General features: G+C 34.5%; 3 protein-coding genes across 5 annotated transcripts; all 3 read left to right on the forward strand.

The window, feature by feature from the left end:
• The first annotated feature begins 4,053 nt into the window (after positions 1-4,053).
• Positions 4,054-6,767, forward strand: LOC112588041 (uncharacterized). The gene is made up of 3 exons (XM_025305199.1): positions 4,054-4,322; positions 4,444-5,059; positions 6,683-6,767. The coding sequence occupies exons 1-3, from the start codon at positions 4,106-4,108 to the stop codon at positions 6,765-6,767; spliced, it is 918 nt and encodes a 305-aa protein (XP_025160984.1). The 5' UTR covers positions 4,054-4,105.
• Positions 6,768-16,005: 9,238 nt separating this feature from the next.
• Positions 16,006-20,331, forward strand: LOC105190866 (uncharacterized). 3 transcript variants are annotated; one of them, XM_025305205.1, is made up of 3 exons: positions 16,006-16,364; positions 17,233-17,539; positions 18,776-20,331. In XM_025305205.1, exons 1-3 carry the CDS (start codon positions 16,244-16,246, stop codon positions 20,265-20,267), a joined length of 1,920 nt encoding a protein of 639 aa, XP_025160990.1. In that variant the 5' UTR covers positions 16,006-16,243; the 3' UTR covers positions 20,268-20,331. The 3 variants fall into 3 exon arrangements, with proteins under 3 accessions (XP_025160990.1, XP_025160992.1, XP_025160991.1); XM_025305207.1 differs by having other exon boundaries at positions 16,260-16,597; XM_025305206.1 differs by having other exon boundaries at positions 16,303-16,369.
• On the forward strand, positions 20,265-22,059 carry LOC112589977 (uncharacterized). The gene has a single exon (XM_025305200.1). It carries the CDS (start codon positions 20,584-20,586, stop codon positions 22,057-22,059), a length of 1,476 nt encoding a protein of 491 aa, XP_025160985.1. The 5' UTR covers positions 20,265-20,583.
• The last annotated feature ends 204 nt before the right edge of the window (positions 22,060-22,263 follow it).

Raw genomic sequence — 22,263 nt, forward strand, 5'->3', positions numbered from 1 at the left:
GAAAACCTAGCTTACAAGTAAAATTTATCATTCTTAATTAGAACACTGAGTAATATGGTTATTTTACTTGTTATTGTAACAAATTAATTATTATAACAATGCAATAAAAAATATTTAATACAAATAATCTTGGTGCGGCTGCACCAAAAACTATATCGAACTAAAACTTGTTTAATACATACATGACAGCATTTTTATTATAATCAAATATACTTATAAATTCTCTCTATACATATATGGTGTAATGTTCTATTTAAGTTTATATAGTATTATATTAAATTATAAACCTTCACTATAGAATATAGATGTCGAATGTGAATATATTCTACATATTTTGATATTTTTTTATTCAAAGATGTTATTCTTATTATAATTGACGAAATGTCAATGATATCTAATTTGACTTTATTTTTATTATAATATATTCTATAATGAAGGTTTATAATTTATTTATTATAATACTATGTAAACTTAAATAAAACATTGTACCGTATATGTATAAAAAGAATTTACAAGAACATTTTATTGTAATAGAAATGCTGTCATGTATGTATTAATCAAGTTTTAGTTCGATATAGTTTTTTAAAGTCAAATTAGATATCATTGACACACACACACACACACAGGGGGGTATAAAGTCCGACCATGCAACCTCCACGCGGTACGTCCTGAATAATACTAATGCTGGCGGCACCGTAAATTCTAAAACTCATAACTCAGACAATTCTCAACAAAAATGGATCATCAAGTAATATTTTGGAAACGGCTCGTTGTCACCTTTAACACTGTGTGATAAAAAATTGGATGTTCCATTTAAAAAAATCATGTTCGCATTGACCTCGCCTTGACTCCTCTACTCAAGGTCAAACGGATATGATCATTCAATAGAACTTTTAAAACCCTACAACTTCAGTTGGAAACATTTTTCCTACAAATGTTTCGTTTTCGAAATATTTGACCGTTTCCAGACTTTTCTAACTAAAGTGATATGGTCCACTATCGATGATTTTATTAAAAAATTTGTCGAACGAAAGTTGCATGGCTTGAAGGACGACACATAACAGAAATGTGGACTTGACCTTGAGTGACCTTGTCAAAATCAGGCCAAGGTCATTAATGTTTTTTTAAATAGAAACTACGATTTTTTATTACATATTCTTGTAGCTTATCTCAAGAGCTTTCCAAAACACTCTAACAAAGTTATATTTCATTGAATACTTTCCGAGTTATGAGGCTTGGAAGTTAAGGCAAGACTGATCACTGATCCGACCAATTAAGGCAAGATCAATTCGAATATATTGGCTGAGTGCAAAAGTTCGTGCGGAGTTTGTGAGTAAAAGTCACACAGTGATTAGGCAAACAAAAATCTTTATTCAATCAATGATATATTCTCCATCGTTTTCTATAATCTTTTCCCAACGTTCTGGCAGCATACGGATGCCTCGATCATAAAAACTGCGCGGTTTAGATTCGAAGAACGAAGAGACGCCGTTTTTTAAGGCCTCCAAAGAGTCAAAGTTTTTTCCATTTAAATAATTTTGCAATGACCGGAACAAGTGATAGTCAGATGGTGCGATATCAGGAGAATACGGTGGATGCGTTAAGACATCCCATTTCAGGCTCTTCAGTTTGCGCAGCGTCTTTTTCGAAACGTGTGGTCTGGCGTTGTCGTGATGAAAGACGACTCCCTTGCGATTTGACAAAATCGGACGTTTCTCTTTTATTTCTCGATTCAGATTGGTTAATTGGCGACAGTACTTGTCCGAATCAATCGTTTCGCCAGCGGGGAGAAGCTCGAAATAGATTATGCCCTTGCAATCCCACCAAACAGAGAGCATCACCTTCATCGGGTGCAAACTGGCCTTTGGCATTGCGTCACCATGCTCACCTGATTGTTTCCATGTCCGTTTGCGCTGAACATTGTTGTAGAGGACCCATTTCTCATCGCCCGTCACTAGTCGATCCAAAAACGACTCGTTATTGAGCCGCCCGAGTAAAGAAACGGCTGCAGAAATTCGCTTGATTTTGTTCTTCTCGGTCAGCAAATGGGGCACCCATATATCGAGCTTCAAATCGAATCCCATCTTTTTTAAACGCTGAAAAGCGGTTGATCGGTCAACGTTTAGTGCTGTAGCAACTTCTTCTGTTGAAATTCGCGGATTATTGAGCACTAAAGTACGCAAAACATCGTCATCAATGTCAGAAGGTCGACCAGAGCGTGGCTCGTCTTCAAGGTTAAATTCTCCGCGCCGAAATTTAGCAAACCATTTTTCCACAGTTCGTTTAGCTGGTGCTTCATCCTGATAAACATCCTGAATGTTTTTTACGGCTGCGGCAACGTTTATTCCCTTTCCGAAACTCGTAAAGCATAACATGCCGTAAATGCACCTTATCGATACTTATTTTTAAAGTGATATTTCTCGAAGCAGTTTGTATGAAAACAAATGATTTTTTTTTTAATAACAGCTGAAGACGTTATCTTTCCAACGTTATATAATATGTAGATGGAAGTATTAATGACAACACTTTACGACGCTTATAACTCCATCTATTGAAACTCCGCACGAACTTTTGCACTCACCCAATATCTTTAGCTGTTAATAAGTCTTGGCCTTAGAAGTACAAAATAAAACCTCCTTGCTTTTATTACGATATCCTGTAAGTTAACAAATATTCTTCACACATACAAACATAGTATTATTATATTTTTATTGAGTAGTGCACTGAACAACTATGACATTGTTCTGAGAATTTTCTCATTTAGAGCGACGAAACAAATATATTTTATGAATTTTTTTTGCGCAGATAGAAAATTGCACGGATGTAATTGTTTTTGGAAATTATTTAATACTGTATGAAAAATATTTATTAATTTACAGGATATTGTAATAAAAGCAAAGAGGTTTCATTTCGTACTTCTTAATTCTGTTACAATATTCTTTTATATTTCATACTACTTTATATTTCTTCCTACTACTTTATATTTCATCCTTGTATAACTTAAAATTATTCTTAAAATATTATTAAACAATTCAATAATCAAACATGTGAACCTGCTCCGCAAAACCGACTCCGCAAAATAATTAATAAAATATATTTCATTTTCTTGGCGCCGAATATTATTAATACTATTACAAATAATATTACAAATGATATAAATTTTTACAAGTAAAATTTGTAAAAATTTGTATTATTTGTAACATTATTATACAATTACAAATAAAATTACAAATAATAATATTACAAATAATATATATTACAAATAATATTATTAATAATAAAATATTATTTGTAATAATTTCGGTACGTCGAATAGACAAAACTTTTCAGTATTGTTATAGAGAGGAAAGGAGAGAGAGACAGTCGCGCCCGCGATTCAGATTATGGATAGGAAAGAATTAAGGCCCATTTATGCTGGCCGTAACCGCTAACTTATGCCGGAAGCGGTAAAGTTCAACACTGGGATTACAATGCTTTCGTTCACAATACATTTCCGTATACTGGTGATTGTAAAGTTAACTCAACTTTAACTTCTAAGGAATACGGCAAGCGATCTTAAAAGAAAATGCTATGGAGATTGGTTACAAATACAAACTTGATATACACAAGTCTATGGTTGTAATCAAGATAACCTCATTTTTATACTTGTTTGTGCAAAGTGCTGCGGTACGAAAATATGAGTGAAATGGATTCAATGAATAATGACATAAAATTAAAAACTTTAGTGGAAAGATTTACACATTTATATGATAAGACAAATCCAAAATATAAAAATCGAACAGTAATAGACAATTCGTGGTTATTTATAAATGGAGAATTACAAAAATCAAGTGAGTATATACATGTTATAGTTTATAATACAGTAATATAATAAAACATATCTAAGATAAGACGTTTTGATTTTATAATTGAAGAAATAAGATATATGTATTAACTAAATATATATAAAATTCTTTACTTAAGACAGTTCGGTTAAGGTTTAGTCAAATACCATTTATTAATAATTATATATTTTCTTTTAGCAAATGAATGTATTGCTCGATGGACGTCGTTATATAACAGATTTTCCAAAAAGAGAGCTAGAAAAATATTTTCTGGATCAGCTATGCAAACGGAATGGCCCTTAATGAAATATCTAACATTCTTACACTCTGTGGTGAAAAAACGAAGAACATTTGGGAACATTGCGATGGAAGACGAATCAAATTCCCCTTCAGAAACACAGGAATTTGATGATCTTTATAAAGACAGTGCAAAAAACCTGACCGCAGAGGATGACTCTATGCAATACGTTGACTACATGTATTTAGATGATGAGACAGGTATATCTAAAATTATACTTTCTCCCATAGTTTCTAATGTTAAATATTATACACATTATTATAAAACTTTGAATGAACAATACTTTTTATTGATAACTATGTTAATTTTCAACATGTGCAGGGATTGTCACTGACATACCTAGCAGGGAGGCATCTTTACAATCTTTCTCAAATATTTTAGGCGACAATACGATAGCATATCTCAGACAGGAAACAAAATCGACGACACCTATATCGCAAGAGCCTGTGACATCTACACCACAAAGATTATTAACACCGAACAGATCTACACCAGACAGACCTAACATATCTATACCACAAAGACCTGTAACACCAAACACATCTACAGAAGAAAGACCTGTCACATCACAAATATCAATATCACAAAGACCCATAATACCAAACACATCTACAGCAGACAGACCCGTTACTCCAAAAACATCTATATTACAAAAATCCATAACACCAAAAGCATCTGCAGCAAAAAAACTTATTACATCAAACACATCTATACCAAAGAGACTTACAAGTCAAAATAAAAAAGAATCTCCAGACATTAAAGAACAATTAGGTAATGCCGTAGATGTTTTTAAAAGTTTCGTTACTCACAAGAATACCGCAAGTGCAGAAGACGAATCTTTAAAATATTTTTGTGACTCATTGTACGGAGATTTAAAAAGTGTCGATAAAAGTGATTTAATATCTTGTAAAATTGAGATTATGCAAATAATTTCAAGGTATACAAAATAAAACTTTGTCTTTAAACTAATTAGTATAAAAACAACGTTTTATACTGTTTCACATTTTATAATACTATTTTGTTTTACATTTTATTATTTTTATAGTTTATATAGTTTATACTAAAGTAATATATCAGGTAGTAAAAAGAAATCCATTATTTTTGCATGAAATTGAAGGCTTTAATTACCATAGTTGGAATGATCCGATTTGGGTCAAATATGCGCCGTTTTGTTCGATAACTTGTTGCCATTTTGAAGGTAATTTCATTATGCCTCTCTCATAGAAGCCCTCGTCCCTATTGGCAAAAAATTGAGACAGTCGATTTTCACAAGTCTCTCTTGAAGCGAATTTTTCACCAGAAAAATTGTTCGCCATGGACAGGAACAGATGGTAATCACTTAGCGCCAGGTCCGGACTATAAGGTGGATGCATAAGAACCTCCCAACCAAGCTCCCAGAGCTTCTGGCGAGTCACTATCGATATGTGTGGCCTGGCGTTGTCCTGATGGAACACAATTCCTCTCCTATTGGCCAAAGCTGGCCGCTTCTGGGCGATTGCTTCCTTCAGACGGTCCAATTGTTGACAGTACAGTTCCGAGTTAAGAGTTTTGCCGTAGGGGAGCAGCTCATAGTAGATAATTCCCTGCCAATCCCACCAAACACACAGCAAAACCTTCCTGGCCGTCAATCCTGGCTTGGCCACCGTTTCCGCCGGCTCACCGCGATTCGACCATGACCGTTTTCACTTGACGTTGTCGTAAGTGATCCACTTTTCATCACCAGTGACCAACCGCTTCAGAAATGGGTCGATTTTGTTGCGATTCAGCAGCGATTCGCAGATGGAAATTCGGTCCATGAGGTTTTCTTTCGTTAACTCGTGTGGCACCCATACATCGAGCTTCTTTTTGTATCCAGCCTTATTCAAATGGTTCCAAACGGTTTTTTGTGCAATCTTTAGCTCTTGGGCAATCGAAACAGTGCTTACATGACGGTCGGACTCGACAATGTCCATGATTTTATCGATATTTTCGACAATTGGCCTTCCAGTGCGTGGTGCATCTTTGACATCGAAATTACCGGAACGGAATCGACGAAACCAAAATTGCGCGCGATTGGCTGTTACAGTATCAGGACCATAAACACTATTCACATTTTCAGCCGCCTGGCTTGCGTTTTTGCCTTTATCGAAGAAAAACTGTAAAATATAGCGTATTTTCTCTTTGCTAGTGTCCATCTTTGACGCACGCTCAAGCAAAACTGAGTCAACTAATCACAAAACTGTCACAAAAGTTTTTTTAGTACGAAATCTCATCTTTCTAAGGCCATCTAGTGGAACCCGATCGGACTTATACAACGCGAGATACAGATAACTAAAGCCATCTATTGGAAAAATAATGGATTTCTTTTTACTACACCTGATATAAGTGTATATTATTACGATTCACAATAATATATATTAATAAAACAATATATATGTCGACATTGGAGCTTTGCATATTTAATTGTACGTTGTGCTCTTGATAATCGACAATTATAAATTTGTTTTTGATCGTCTAAATTCTTTCTAGGGTAAGGTCTCAGAATATAAGATTTTAATGGAATATGGCTCCTACAAAATAGTGTGGAAACATTATTTGTATTCGACAATGGCGAGTCTGGTGATAACTACCAGATTCCAGTGCTCTTTCAAAAGTTGACTCTTTAAAAACACCATCACTTTGTGAATTAAAAGCTCCAATTTCGACAAGTATATATATATATATATATATAGTTGTATTGGGTTGTGGTAAAAGTTCTAGTAGCGTTGTTTAATTGGTTTTTTTATTTAATTCATTATTAATTGTAATTATGTTTATTTTAATTATTAATTTACAGTATTATTAAATCAATTGTAATTTAGTTTACTACAAGTTCGCTGCAAACAAAACGTTCGTTACAACTCAATGTAATAATAATAAGAAGGAATAAGACTGAAGTATAAATGCAAACAGTTTATAACACTGTATGAACAATTTATTTTCATATGACAGAATAAAAACATAATACATTGTTTTCTTTTTCAAAATATATTAGTTCTTATAATTAATTGTTACAATTCAATGTGATAATAATAATGAGAAGGAATAAGTCTTAAGTATAAGTGCAAACAGTGTATATAATATTTTGTGAACAATTAATTTTTATATGAAAAAAAAAACTTTTTATTCCTTAGAATATATTAGCTCTTATAATTAATGGTTACAACTCAATGTGATAATAATAATAAGAAGAAGAAGAAATAAGTCTTCAGTATAAGCGCAAACAATCAATAACACTTTGTAAACAATTTATTTTCGTATAAACGAGTAAATAAATAATATATTGTTTTCTCTCTTGGAATGTATTAATTATTATGATTAATCTCCAATTTATCATGTATTAATATATTTAGCATATATATTATTCAGCATTAATATTAGCATTACCATTAATATTATTCAGCATAAACGCAATTTCGACGTAGCACAAAACGATTAAATAAAAAAGCAATGTGTGTGTGTGTATGTGTGTGTGTGTGTGCATGCATATGAGTACTTGTACATATAATTTTATATAATATCGCAAAAAACTTGCTGAACAAAAGTATTTTACAATAATAAGCATAATGTTATTACGAAAATATCTCAAAACAATATAATTTAAACAAATACTTTAATATATATACTTATACTTTATTATGAAAAATAAAAAGAATATGAGAATACTTATTCGGGATTATATCCTCTAAGAACATAATCCCATTGCCAAGGAACTGCTCCTTCATTGGAAAGATAGTTAGCCATAATGTCCCGAAGTCCAATTATGCTTCTGGAAGCATTATTTGATCCTAAGCGTCCAATTCTTTCGAAACTATACACATGTTCCTCTCTAAACAAGCCTGGTGTAATGTTCCCATCAGAATGAACTTTGTCGATAAAAGATGGAGGACAATATACTCTATTATGCACAGGAACTTGTTCTTCAGAAATACGTAAAAAATTATGCAAACACATTGTTGCTGCAACAATTTTCTCTACAGTTTCCACATCAGCAATAATATTATTTCGCAATATTCGCCACCTTGACGATAGAATGCCAAATGTATTTTCAATTGTACGTCGTGCTCTTGATAACCGATAATTAAAAATTTGTTTTTGATTATCTAAATTCCTTCCAGGGTAAGGTCTCAGAATATAAGGTTTTAATGGGAAGGCTTCATCTCCTACAAAATAATATGGAAATACTATTTGTATTTGGCAATGGCGAATCTGGTGGTAACTTTATTATAGCAGATTCTAGTGCTTTTCCAAAAGTAGACTCTTTAAAAACACCTCCATCACTTTGTGAACCAAAAGCTCCAATGTCGACGAGAGTGAATATATAATCAGCGTCACAAACAGCCATTAATATGATACTAAAAGATTTTTTATAGTTGAAATAGGCACTTCCAGATTTATTCGGAGCCTGAATGGTTATATGCTTTCCATCTATAGCACCGCAACAGTTGGGAAGGTTCTATTGTTCATAAAAACGTTTATTTTTGTTTCGCCAATCGTCAATTGTTGGTGTTTTTAAATAAATTGGAGAAAGTACCTCCCAAATGGCTTCACACGTTTCACGAACAATTACAGACACAGTTGTTTTTCCTATTAAAAATGATCATGCTACTACCTGCATGTTACAGCCTTGTGCCAGATAACTGCAATAATAATTTATGTAATATTATTATATAATACTATTATTTTAACAGCTACGTTTATTATTTATAAAACAAAAATTAACTATCATAATTTATAACATTTGTATACTTACAATAATGTAATAACAAGTCTATGTTCAGGACTTATCGATGGTCGGTTGCTGCGCTTCACTAATTTATGTTTAATAAGATTTAATAATATATAAAAACATTCAGACGACATTCTCGTATATTTTATAAAATGTTCTTCATCAACTCTTTTCATGTCATGAAATAAATTATGAAAATGTCCTTTGTCTCTTCTTTGTTTATTTATTGGACGTACTGCCCAACGACGTTTTTTTCTGTGTGCTTTAGCAGTTGGTGTTGCATTAGCAGCATAATATGTTAACCCAATGATTGTTATAAACATTGCACATACAACTACCTTATTTGAATCCATTTCATTAATACAAAGAATATCAAAATAGTTAAAAGTGAGGTAATACACGTTTGACAGTTTTTAATAAACTCAAAATGGTAGTCTCGGTATTAGAATTTATCTATGATTTACGGCATACAGCAAACCATTATAAACCAGAAAGTCTAAATTAGCGGCATAAGCTAACGGCCGTTAAGTTATCGCAATACGGTTACGGCCAGCATAAATGGGCCTTTAGGCTCGCTGGCTGAGCGAGAACGAGAGCGACAAGGAGGGAATGATATTCTCTCTCTCTCGCTCGCTCGGCGCGTCGACAATTGCCGATCACATGGCTTACACGGATTGACCGAGTTGGCTGTGTGCGTATATGGGGGGGGGGAGGAGAATCCTCGTGCAAGCCCGTCACCAAATTCGCATCACTGATACCAATGATGTCAAAACCGAACAAGCTGCGGACATACGTAACTTGTAAATACCGGAGATCAATTGTTTATCAGCTCATAGACAATTAATATGACGAGATACCCGCGGAGACCCGTGTACTTCTCTTTCGTCTTTGCGTACAATTGCGATAAAACTTACCTTTTTAAACAAAAAGGTAAAAAAAAAGTGCCAAGTACAAGCGCAACGTATTGTGTTATTTTTAGAAATTTTAAACTCAAATTATTTTTTTAAGGCATATATGTGTACATAACATAAGTTTTCACAAGTAAAACTTATAACAATAATAAAACTCTACAACACTATTCTACTATACAAAAGAAGTGATATATTAGAACAGTAGCACCAATTGAGAAACCTAACATATATATATGATTATTGTATACTTAATATTTTTAGAAATCTCAAATTCTAATTATTTCCTTTTTTAAGATATATATTATACATAATATAAGTTTTTACAAATAAAACTTACCAAATTATTTTTCTTTCAAGATATATATGTACATAAGCATTTAAAAGTAAAAATTATATAGTATTATAAAAATTTAACACGTTTATTAATAGTGTCCAATATTTAAAAAAGAATATCTTTTTAATGGTTATTGTTATTCAAGAAAAACCTAGCTACAAAAAATGTCTATGGCATAAATTTTTCAAGTAAAATTTATCATTATTTATTAGAACACTGAGTTATATGGTTACTTTTTGTTTAATGTGTTATAATAATTAATTTGTTATTGTAACAAATTAATTATTATAACAATGCAATAAAAAATATTTAATACAAATAATCTTGGTGCAGCTGCACCAAAAACTATATCGAACTAAAACTTGTTTAATACATACATGAGCATTTTTATTATAATCAAATATACTTATAAATTCTCTCTATACATATACGGTGTAATGTTCTATTTAAGTTTATATAGTATTATATTGAATGATAAACCTTCACTATAGAATATAGATGTCGAATGTGAATATATTCTACATATTTTGATATTTTTTTATTCAAAGATGTTATTCTTATTACAATCGACGAAATGTCAATGATATCTAATTTGACTTTTATGTACATACATCTTCGATATAGTTTTTGGTGCAGCCACACCAAGATTATTTGTATTAAATATTTTTTATTGCATTGTTATAATAATTAATTTGTTACAATAACAAGTAAAATAACCATATAACTTAGTGTTCTAATAAATAGTGATAAATTTTACTTGTAAAAATTTATGCCATAGACATTTTTTGTAGCTAGGTTTTTCTTGAATAACAATAACCTTTAAAAAGATATTCTTTTTTAAATATTGGACACTATTAATAAACGTGTTAAATTTTTATAATACTATATAATTTTTACTTTTAAATGCTTATGTACATATATATCTTGCAAGAAAAATAATTTGATAAGTTTTATTTGTAAAAACTTATGTTATGTACATAATATATATCTTAAAAAAGGAAATAATTAGAATTTGAGATTTCTAAAAATATTAAGTATACAATAATCATATATATATGTTAGGTTTCTCAATTGGCGCTACTGTTCTAATATATCACTTCTTTTGTACAGTAGAATAGTGTTGAGTTGAGTGAATAGTGTAGAGTCTTATTATTGTTATAAGTTTTACTTGTAAAAACTTATGTTATGTACACATATATGCCTCAAAAAAATAATTTGAGTTTAAAATTTCTAAAAATAACACAATACGTGTTGCGCTTGTACTTGGCACCTTTTTTTTACCTTTTTGTTTAAAAAGGTAAGTTTTATATAAATTTTACTTGTAAAAATTGTATCTTACTTGTAAAATTGTATTGTATTGGGTGAGTGCAAAAGTTCGTGCGGAGTTTGTGAGTAAAAGTCACACAGTGATTAGGCAAACAAAAATCTTTATTCAATCAATGATATATTCTCCATCGTTTTCTATAATCTTTTCCCAACGTTCTGGCAGCATACGGATGCCTCGATCATAAAAACTGCGCGGTTTAGATTCGAAGAACGAAGAGACGCCGTTTTTTAAGGCCTCCAAAGAGTCAAAGTTTTTTCCATTTAAATAATTTTGCAATGACCGGAACAAGTGATAGTCAGATGGTGCGATATCAGGAGAATACGGTGGATGCGTTAAGACATCCCATTTCAGGCTCTTCAGTTTGCGCAGCGTCTTTTTCGAAACGTGTGGTCTGGCGTTGTCGTGATGAAAGACGACTCCCTTGCGATTTGACAAAATCGGACGTTTCTCTTTTATTTCTCGATTCAGATTGGTTAATTGGCGACAGTACTTGTCCGAATCAATCGTTTCGCCAGCGGGGAGAAGCTCGAAATAGATTATGCCCTTGCAATCCCACCAAACAGAGAGCATCACCTTCATCGGGTGCAAACTGGCCTTTGGCATTGCGTCACCATGCTCACCTGATTGTTTCCATGTCCGTTTGCGCTGAACATTGTTGTAGAGGACCCATTTCTCATCGCCCGTCACTAGTCGATCCAAAAACGACTCGTTATTGAGCCGCCCGAGTAAAGAAACGGCTGCAGAAATTCGCTTGATTTTGTTCTTCTCGGTCAGCAAATGGGGCACCCATATATCGAGCTTCAAATCGAATCCCATCTTTTTTAAACGCTGAAAAGCGGTTGATCGGTCAACGTTTAGTGCTGTAGCAACTTCTTCTGTTGAAATTCGCGGATTATTGAGCACTAAAGTACGCAAAACATCGTCATCAATGTCAGAAGGTCGACCAGAGCGTGGCTCGTCTTCAAGGTTAAATTCTCCGCGCCGAAATTTAGCAAACCATTTTTCCACAGTTCGTTTAGCTGGTGCTTCATCCTGATAAACATCCTGAATGTTTTTTACGGCTGCGGCAACGTTTATTCCCTTCCGAAAATCGTAAAGCATAACATGCAGTAAATGCACCTTATTGATACTCATTTTTAAAGTGATATTTTTCGAAGCAGTTTATATGAAAACAAATGATTTTTTTTTTAATAACAGCTGAAGACGTCACCTTTCCAACGTTATATAATATGTAGATGGAAGTATTAATGACAACACTTTACGACGCTTATAACTCCATCTATTGAAACTCCGCACGAACTTTTGCACTCACCCAATATATATATATGTTAGGTTTCTCAGTTGGCGCTACTGTTCTAATATATCGCTTCTTTTGTAGAGTAAAAAAGTGTTACAGAGTTTTATTATAGTTATAAGTTTTACTCGTAATAATAATATACGTGTATATGTATGTTATTACGAATATGTAAACATATATACCTAGAGGCACAAATGTTGGGAAAAGCTAAGAAATTCGAAAATATTGTCGTACATGTAGACGTGGACGCGGACCTTCAATATCTAAAAAATGTTTATGTACGTTTGTACGTATATATATATACATATGTTTGTACGTATATACGTAAGTAGTTACATACATCTGAATAAGTATTTACGTGAGTATGAACATTTGTATGTACGTATGTATGTATGTATGTACGTGTGTACGTATGTACATATGTATGTATATAATATGTACGTATGTACATACGTATATATCTATGTAGATATGTATGTACATAGTATAAGTTTTACTTGTAGAAACTTATGTTATGTACACATATATACCTTAAAAAAATAATTTGAATTTGAAATTTTTTAAAATAACGCAATACGTGTTGCGCTTATACTTGGCGCCTTTTTTTATTATCTTCACCGTAATTCACAGTAATTGAAAGGCGATCACCCTAGACGACGAGTCAATAAACACTGGTATTGATTTTTCGATGGCATAGCTCATCACATCGTCTGCTCAGCACCAGCTGATCGGCAATCAAATGACGTGCGTCATAACATACCAACGCATACCAACATTCTCACCTTTTTATGCCTCTCTCTTTCATCCCTCTCGCCCGTTCTCTTTCTCGCCTGTTCCCACCCTCCCTCCCTCCCTCCCTCTCTCTCTCTCTCTCTCTCTCGCTCTCGCTCTCGCTCTCGCTCTCGCTCTCGCTCTCGCTCTCGCTCTCGCTCTCTCTCCCGTTCTCTCTCCCGTTCTCTCTCCCGTTCTCTCTCCCGTTCTCTCTCCCGTTCTCTCTCCCATTCTCTCTCCTGTTCTCTCTCCCGTTCTCTCTCCCGTTCTCTTTCCCATTCTCTCTCCCGTTCTCTCTCTCTCTCTCTCTCTCTCTCGCGCGCGCTCTCTCTCTCTCTCTCTCTCTCTCGCTCTCGCTCTCGCTCTCTTTCTCTCTGTCACACATTTTCACCTCCTGTATTCTAGCAATATTCTTCTCTCTCTTACTCTCTATCACTTGCTCACTCGCACTCGCTGCTCTTTGCTTCTTCAGCGCTCTCGTAGCGCCCCTGGTGTCGGGAAAGCAATGTGCACGTTTTGCCCCACTCCTTTGCATCCGACGTTTCTTACTGCATCGAAATTTTCCGTGATTCAGACTTTATCTTAAAATATCTCCACTTAGAGACAACGTACACAAAAAGCACAAAAACACTTTTATTCCTATTTTTGAAGGCCGAATCGATTGGATATAAAAAAACCTTGATCGGTTCGGCCATTGCTGAGATATGAAAATCTCACCTCGTTTCAACTCAGAGTTTCACGTAATAATAGGCACGGTGTGCCTATTCGGGCGCAACTTCGTTGCGCTTGAACTTGGCGCGAGGCACTACCGTGCCTCTTGATCAATAAAAAATTTTCACGAATTGTTCGGTTTTGACATCATTGGTATACGTGTGTACGTGTGTGTGTATGTATACACGTACAATTGCGATATACACTTATCATGTTAGCATTGATCATTTTTATTCATGCTAAAAGAAATAAGTATGATTATGTAAAGAATTTGTCTGCGTATTATTATACATTCTACATAGTTCTCCCTGCGATAGTAAAAATAACACACTTGAACAACCTCTACGCTCATATTACAAAGCCTGGTCCACTGCGCTACTGAAGCAAATTGGTAATTCTTCTGCTATAACGACATTAGCAGAAAAGACTAAACTTCAAACTGCATTTCTCAAAAACGTTTAAGATTTGCACCGTTTTTGGATAGCATTTATTATTATATCAATATTATACTTTTCTAAAAGCAAAATCGCACGGTGATTTCAAGGATGAAGATTCCTCTTGTGTGAGATATTAATTATTCATTCTTTATTAATGGAAAAAGATTTTCCTTTGGTTTAAATGTTCAAGAAAAGTTATTTGTTCTCTGAGAATCTTTCAATTTTTATGTTCGTGAAAAGTTTATAAAATTCGTAAAGAAAAAAAATTATTTTACTACCAACCTGTTCAAAAGTTGCGCATAAGAGATATTTTAATAAATCTGAATCTGAATCAGTCAACAAATTCAATTTTTCATTCAAAGAAGCGTATGTAAGGTAAGCATAAATAAGATAAGTATAAATAATAAATTAAATATTATTCTCTGAATATAATAATAAATAAATGTTTTTTTCTTTAGCTGAATCGTCGAAGTAAATATTCTGTTATAAATTGACTTTTCGGATTACAATATTAATTTGATTTTTCAGAGTATGCTTTCAAATTGACTCTTCGGAATACGCTATTAAATTGATTTTTCGGAGTACACTTTTAAATTGACTCTTCTGACTACACTTTGTTAGTTGACTCTGTGGAGTACATATTTTTTAATTAACTCTTCGGAGAGAAGAGAAAAGAAACATTTTATATTTTATTTAAAAAATCTTAATTTTTGCAGAAAACTGATTGATGAAAAAAATTAATTCACGACCTCAACGAAATCTTAAAAAAATTACTGCAAGAAATGAAGTTGTTGTTATTATATACCATATTGTACAATATTAAAATATACGCGCAATAATTATCTATAATTTGCATATATGAGCATTTCTGTAATTATAAGTAATATAAAAGTCATGACAAATTAATGTGGCCGCGCGTTATCTCTGTCGTGTCATTGCCAAAAATCGTCCGAACTCTCGAAATTATTTTCTTCCCGAATTATGAATATAAAACAATGTGGAAAGGAAAACAAGGGGGTAAAAGGGGAGACGGCGACGTCTGCCTTACGATAATATCGCGGCTGGCTCGCTTCGTCGCGATTGTCTATTCACTGGTGATGAGAAAGACCGATTCTTCGTTTTTATCTAACTAATCTAGCTCGCTCGTGAACATAGCACAGAACAGAACCAAATAATTATGGACATAGCACGGAATAGTACCAACAAATCGTGGACATTGGCTTGGTAGTTCATGTCCATGAAAAATGGACCCAGTTGGCGCTTCGAATCAGCCAACTTTTCCATAACGCTGTAAATGCAGTCATGACCGCTCTCAGGCTTCTCTCTGTTACTACTTATTCCAAGGGGACTCGTGCGGTCGATGTGAATGTAACGTGTCGTTCTTTCTGAGCCTGCTTCTCGTGATAATAAATCCGTCGTTTTCACGACGATTTTCTTGCTTCTTTCGGTGGTGACTATATTTATAACGGACTTAGCTTCACTCGTGAATTGTTTCTCGGACTGAATTTGGGATTTTAGACTCCAAATTTATTAACAAACATCTTACGCATTTTTCTTTCCGCCATTTTGAATACTATTTTCCCGATATGGACAAAGAAAAAGACTCGATTCTCCTGGACATTGATATGGATTCTACTATAGAGCAAAATTCGAACACGCTGAGCGAGGACTTAAGCGCTCATGCAACTAAGAATACTGATACACTGGGTAATGTACGTAAGCCTAAGACTTTCGGTGCAACTTCTCCAGAATATTTGCAGAAATTATTGGAAAATTCGTATGACGAACACGCCCTTGAACCCTTTGAGGTGCATTTTGAGAAAATTTCTGATAGCCATGATGAAGAATATAAAAAAATCTTAGTGAAATCGGTATTGGCAAACTACTGAACAAGGTGGTACCGGACTTATGGAAGTTTGCTTTTAATCTCAAAAATCTAGGTACTCATAAATTCTCAGTCACATTTCCGGATCCTATCACTGCGAATAGCTTCGTCACTTACTTGACAAAGCTGGGACGAGAGATTGTTTCGGACACTATTTGGTCTGCTTATATCCCTGATTACCGAGTGTTGGTTAAGGTTATCACACGGGATATTAATTCATCTGAAACTAAAGAGGAGATTTTGAATAACATGTTGCCTCCCCCTTACTGGCACGGAACATGGCCTAAGTTAATTGATGCCAAATTTCTGCCTGGGAAACGTTTGGATCTCAAAAATAATGATCACTCTAACAGAAAGAACTCCAATATTTTAATGCTTACCTTTAAAAGTCACATCCAACCTACTGCTGCTCTATATATGGGAAAGAAAATTAGGGGAATTAGGGAAAAGAAAATTAGATGACACCTTACATTCAAAAAGTGAAACGTTGTTTTAATTGCCAACGTTTTGGGCATCTTGAAATGCAGTGCAGGGGAGGAGTGAAGGCCAGGGTTTGTGGCAACTGTGCCTCCAGAGACCATGATACTAAGAGTTGTATATCGCGTAATCCCTTGTGCATCAACTGCATAAGGAATAAGTTAACATCTACAAATCATAGTGCCAGTGACTATAATTGTCCTGTTTTTATAGAATGTCGCCATTTGAAAATGATTATGGCTAAGATTGGACTAGGACCCAGCGACGCACTCAACTTTCATAAGCAAGTTGGTTCACGTCTACCTGATGACTGGTACAAGATCGATATTGACAGAAGAAATGATCTGCCTACTTTTGGGAACTTCATACCCTGGTTTACTGAGCAGACTTTGGGTAGGACTCTTGAAAATGAAGGCAACGCTATACCTCAGATCGCCGTAAATGCCCTTGACAGGGATAAAAGCTATATAAGCTCAGAACCTAATCGCTCAAAACAGCCTACAGGCCGAAAACGTAAAAGGTATGATTCGATCAAACAACCTTCTGGAAGGGGCAATGTTTAGCCCCCTGATAAACCTTTAAAAGAAACCCCTTCTTCTTCCTTGACTCCGCCAACAACTGTTTCTTCCACTCCTCAAGAAGAACATTTTGTAATAACCGCTCCCCAATCTATTCCTGAGGATAACATATATACCAGTGAGTTCAACCCTGATGCTGAAATTGACTATCTTTTAGAGTTCAATAGCATTCTTAGAGAACTCCAGACTAATTTCCAATCATCACCTAAAAAAAATCAACAACTTAGTCTCTCTATTGCTGGATATCCTGAACAACTTTCTCGTGTTATTGATTTAGTTTCCTCACTTATTCTCAAGCATCATCTTGATAGTCCTGATGGCGAACCGCAGGAATTTTACTAAATTCACTTGCACCCTTTTCATTCCTAGCCTCTTCTTTAATCTAATGTTCAAACAGTTTTGACTTTTACTCTTTTGCTCTATGGATCAGAATCGACCAAAAAAAAGGGAATTTTCTTTAATATCTTGCAATGGAATTGTCGTTCTATTAAGGCTAGGGTTAACCTAATTATCTTGCTCAATTCCTTTGAATCTCTTCCCGAGTTTATTTGCTTTTCGAAAACTTGGCTTAGTGACTCAGACATCTTCAACATCCCTAATTTTCAGATAGTAACGCACAATCGCAATTCGATAGAGGGAGGTTCTGCCATTGCCTGTCGAAATGATATTAAATTTTCGTTTTTCAAAGATGATGCTCTAGAACGTTTATGTTATAAATATAATATCAATTGCTGCTCTATTCGCTTTTCAGTTAACAATTCACAATTAGTACTCGTGTCGTTTTACAACCCTCCTAATAATAATCTATTTGACTCATCCTGTAATAAGAATGGGTGGGAGGAAATTTTAACTTGTTTTGATAATTGTGACAAAGTTATTATTACTGGCGATTTTAACTATAAACATCCTCTGTGGTGTAATTATACTAGTATTCCTAATCGCATTAGTAACTACTTTTATGATGCTGTTTCTAATTCGCAGTTTAGCGTATGCAATAATGGCTCTCCAACTTAGCATTCTGTTGACATGGCTAGTTTTAGCGTCATTGATATTATTTTAATATCGCCATCGCTGTGCAATACGTTTAAGTGGGACATTATAGATAATTCACATGGTAGTGACCATTATCCTATTAGCATCTCTTTCTCTGACTTAATACCTGACAAATTTGTTTGTAGACCACACTTCTCCATTGCCAAAATTGACTGGAAAACGTCTGATGCACATATAAATAACTCTTCTATTCATGAAGATTTTATGCAAGAAGGAGGAAACATAAGCCCTGTCTCTGCATATGAAGATCTTGTTAAGCTCACGCAAGATTCTCTTTGTGCTTCTGGAGCACGTGTTAAGAGGGAATCGGAATACTTGCGTAGGCCTCCTTCTCCGTGGTGGGATGAGAATTGTGCCAAAATTGCCAAACCAAAGATTGATGCGTTTCATGAATATAAAGAGCATCCCATTGGAGAAAATTTGACTAAATATAATGCTATATGTAAGTCTGTTAAAAAACAGCTTAGACTAATTCGTAACCAAAAGTATAAAGAGTTCTGCTCCTTTCTGAACAAAGACATGGATATTAAAAAAGTTTGGAACCTGGTCTCGGCGTTTAAAAGGAAAAAATCAATTTCTAATAATAACCTCGAACAATCTGATAAATGCTTGGAAATAACTAATAAAACTTTTCAAGATACTGTAACTAGACAACATTCTAGTATTGTAACGTCATCTTTTACTAGAGATAACATTAAAAATAAAGACTTGAATTGCTCATCGCTGCATATCAATCATCATCATGACTGTCAAGTCCTTCAGGAGGATTTTGGTAAAGATGAATTTAGTTTAGCAGTACAACATAATCTTAAAAAGAAAAAGAATAAAGCTCCAGGACCTAATTTTCTTTCTTTTCGAATACTATCGCACCTTCCGCAATGGTGTTTCGATGCCATTTTTAGAATATTTAATGAATTCTTTATTAAGGGTATTTATCCTCCTTCTTGGAAACTTTTTTATATGGTCTTTATCCCCAAAACTCATTCTGTTAAACTACGTCCTATTTCTTTATCTAACTCCTTTCTCAAAATATTTGAAAGTCTTATTAAAAATCGACTGGAATGGTGGTGTGAAGCACGTGGTGTTTTACCGCATTACCAAAACGGATTCAGAAGAGGTCGGTCTTGTGCCAAGAGTGTTTTAGCCTTGAAGGCTTTTATAAGTAATGCTTTTTTAAATAAGATGATGGTCGGTACGGTCTTTATAGATCTCAAAGGAGCTTTCGATAATGTTAATCCATATAAGCTGCTTAATATCCTCGAGGATCTTGGCATTCCTTACAAGATTATTATATTTATATCACATTTGCTATTAAATCGCAATATACTCGGATACTTTGGCGGTCACTTTTTAGGGTCACGTATTGGCTCCCTGGGGGTTCCCCAAGGATCAGTGCTTAGTCCCTTGTTATTTGATTTATACATAGCCAACATACATTCTGGCTTAGATGATTCGGTTGAGATAATGGCATATGCGGATGATCTTGTTATATTTACCAAAAATAAGGATACTCATTCTATTTCGAGCTATTTAAATGCTAATCTTAGAATTCTCAATGTTAATCTGTCAAGACTTGATCTAAGTCTCTACCGAGAAGACAAATTGATGTATTTTTGATCAGCATAAGAGATTTCAAACATTGCAGTCCATCGTCAATTTTGATCGTTTGTGGTTGCAACTAGGGGAGTCTATCATTCCTCTTGTTCCCTGTATCACGTTTTTAGGGTTCGTGTTTGACTCAAATCTTTCTTGGAAACTTCATATCAAAAAGATTAAAGATGAGGGTCAGAAGCGCGTTAATCTGATCAAATCCTTTGCTGGGATCAAATGGGGTGCACACCCCGCTACTCTATTAACGGTATATAAAGGTTTAGTCAGGTCAATTCTAGATTGGAGTGGCATTGTATTCACGGAAATTCCTAGGAATCTGATCATGCAATTGAACAGGATTCAGTATAGTTGTGTCCGTGTAATTCTGGGTCTTATGAGATCTACCCCTACCAATATTTTATTGGATCAGACTGCTGAGTGGCCACTTGTATTCCGATGGAGGTTCTTGGAAATGAAGACTTTTGTCAAAAGTTGTACTTTATCGGATAATCCGTTGACTAGATTTGTCGATGACTGGTGTGTCTCTGTCTCTGACAGATGCAATGCTCGTAATGAGTTGACCCCTGTCCCAACATTTCTGTCTAAAGTCTTAACAAATCAGGACTCTCTTAAGATAATGAGAAATCATTCTTTTCCTTCTTCCTTTGAATATCCCTTTAATCTTAGATTTTTTCGTCCTAACATTAATGTCAATCTCTTTGATGAAATTAAGAGATTCAATAGGAGCAATGGCAATCTTTGGTTTGACTCCAATAATAAGTGGTCGGTTGGCGGGTTACATAGACGGGCTTGTGGCATTATTCGTGATTTAAATATCTCCACGGAGATGTACACTGATGGCTCAGTACTTGAGAGCGGGAAGGCTGGATTTGGGGTATATGTCCCGTCTCCTGAATTCCGTGAATCCATCCATTCCTATGATTCCAGTATCTTTTACGTTGAGGCATTGGCTGTCCTTTGGGCTATTAATATTATCTCAGATGAGAATTTCATAAAAACAGGTATTTTTACCGATTCTCTCAGTACCATCAATGCCATTGGCTCAGATAATTTTAAGGAAAAAGCCGCTAGTATTATTCTAACTATTAAATTTGCTCTGTGGAAAGCCTCGGCTAATGGACTGGATATCACTTTATTCTGGACACCTGGACATAGGGGCATTCCTGGCAATGAGTTGGCAGGCGCTCTTGCCGGACTCGGAGCACGCAGTACTGAACCACCTAATGAACTGCGTACACCTCCATTCCTAGGGGACTTTATTGATGGTTTTAAGAAGAATCTTCATGAGAATGCCTTGGAGCTTCTTGAAAATGAATTTCTGCACAAAGGCATTAAATATATAACTGAAGTTTCTCAGCTGGCCACCAAACCATGGTTTGCTAATTTGATCCACGTCAAAAGAAGAACCATTACCTTGATGGCAAGACTAAGATCGCGTCATATTAGCACTACGGAGCATTTAACCAAGAAACTCAATATAGAGGATGCTGCTTGTCCATGTGGATGGAATAATCGAGATGTAGATCATATTCTCTTTAAATGCCCCTTATTTGCAGAAAAATCAGACCAACTGTTCTTAAAACTTTATCATAAAGGAGATATTGTTAACAGTAATGAAATCGTAAACTCAGCCTTCAACAACAAATTTATCCCCAGCTATACGGAAATTGCAAAATTCTTAAAGGAGACCAGTCAAACATTGTGGCCGACATATACAGTATCTTATATAACTTACATCGAGAGAGTGGCGTTAGAGCAGTACCCGATTTGCTCAGAGCCATCTATTGAATTGAATTGAATTACTAATTCCAAGCCAGGACTACAGACGGACATAGAGCACATTTTATCTTTTTTCCCTTAAGTATCATTTTTTCTACTTTTTACTGATTTTGTTGACATCCAAACTCTCAATGAACCATACATAGAAGCGCAACCTTGGTCTCATCCTCGACACAACAGAGATAAAATTTTTACAATTATTCTATTTATCATTTTAACAAAT

Source organism: Harpegnathos saltator, unplaced genomic scaffold (genome assembly GCF_003227715.2).
Source record: "Harpegnathos saltator strain DR-91 unplaced genomic scaffold, Hsal_v8.6 scaffold68, whole genome shotgun sequence".
NCBI classification, from domain to species: domain Eukaryota; kingdom Metazoa; phylum Arthropoda; class Insecta; order Hymenoptera; family Formicidae; genus Harpegnathos; species Harpegnathos saltator.

Excerpts from the sequence above, each read along its gene's own strand:
- LOC112589977 (XM_025305200.1), top strand. The coding sequence starts at position 20,584 with ATGCAATTGAACAGGATTCAGTATAGTTGTGTCCGTGTAATTCTGGGT.
- LOC105190866 (XM_025305205.1), top strand. The coding sequence starts at position 16,244 with ATGGACAAAGAAAAAGACTCGATTCTCCTGGACATTGATATGGATTCT. Across the intron at positions 16,365-17,232 it reads TAAGAATACTGATACACTGG|AATGTCGCCATTTGAAAATG; the intron begins GTAATGTACGTA and ends CTGTTTTTATAG. Across the intron at positions 17,540-18,775 it reads ACAGGCCGAAAACGTAAAAG|ACCACACTTCTCCATTGCCA; the intron begins GTATGATTCGAT and ends ATTTGTTTGTAG.
- LOC112588041 (XM_025305199.1), top strand. The coding sequence starts at position 4,106 with ATGCAAACGGAATGGCCCTTAATGAAATATCTAACATTCTTACACTCT. Across the intron at positions 4,323-4,443 it reads GTATTTAGATGATGAGACAG|GGATTGTCACTGACATACCT; the intron begins GTATATCTAAAA and ends CAACATGTGCAG. Across the intron at positions 5,060-6,682 it reads ATTATGCAAATAATTTCAAG|TGTGGAAACATTATTTGTAT; the intron begins GTATACAAAATA and ends CCTACAAAATAG.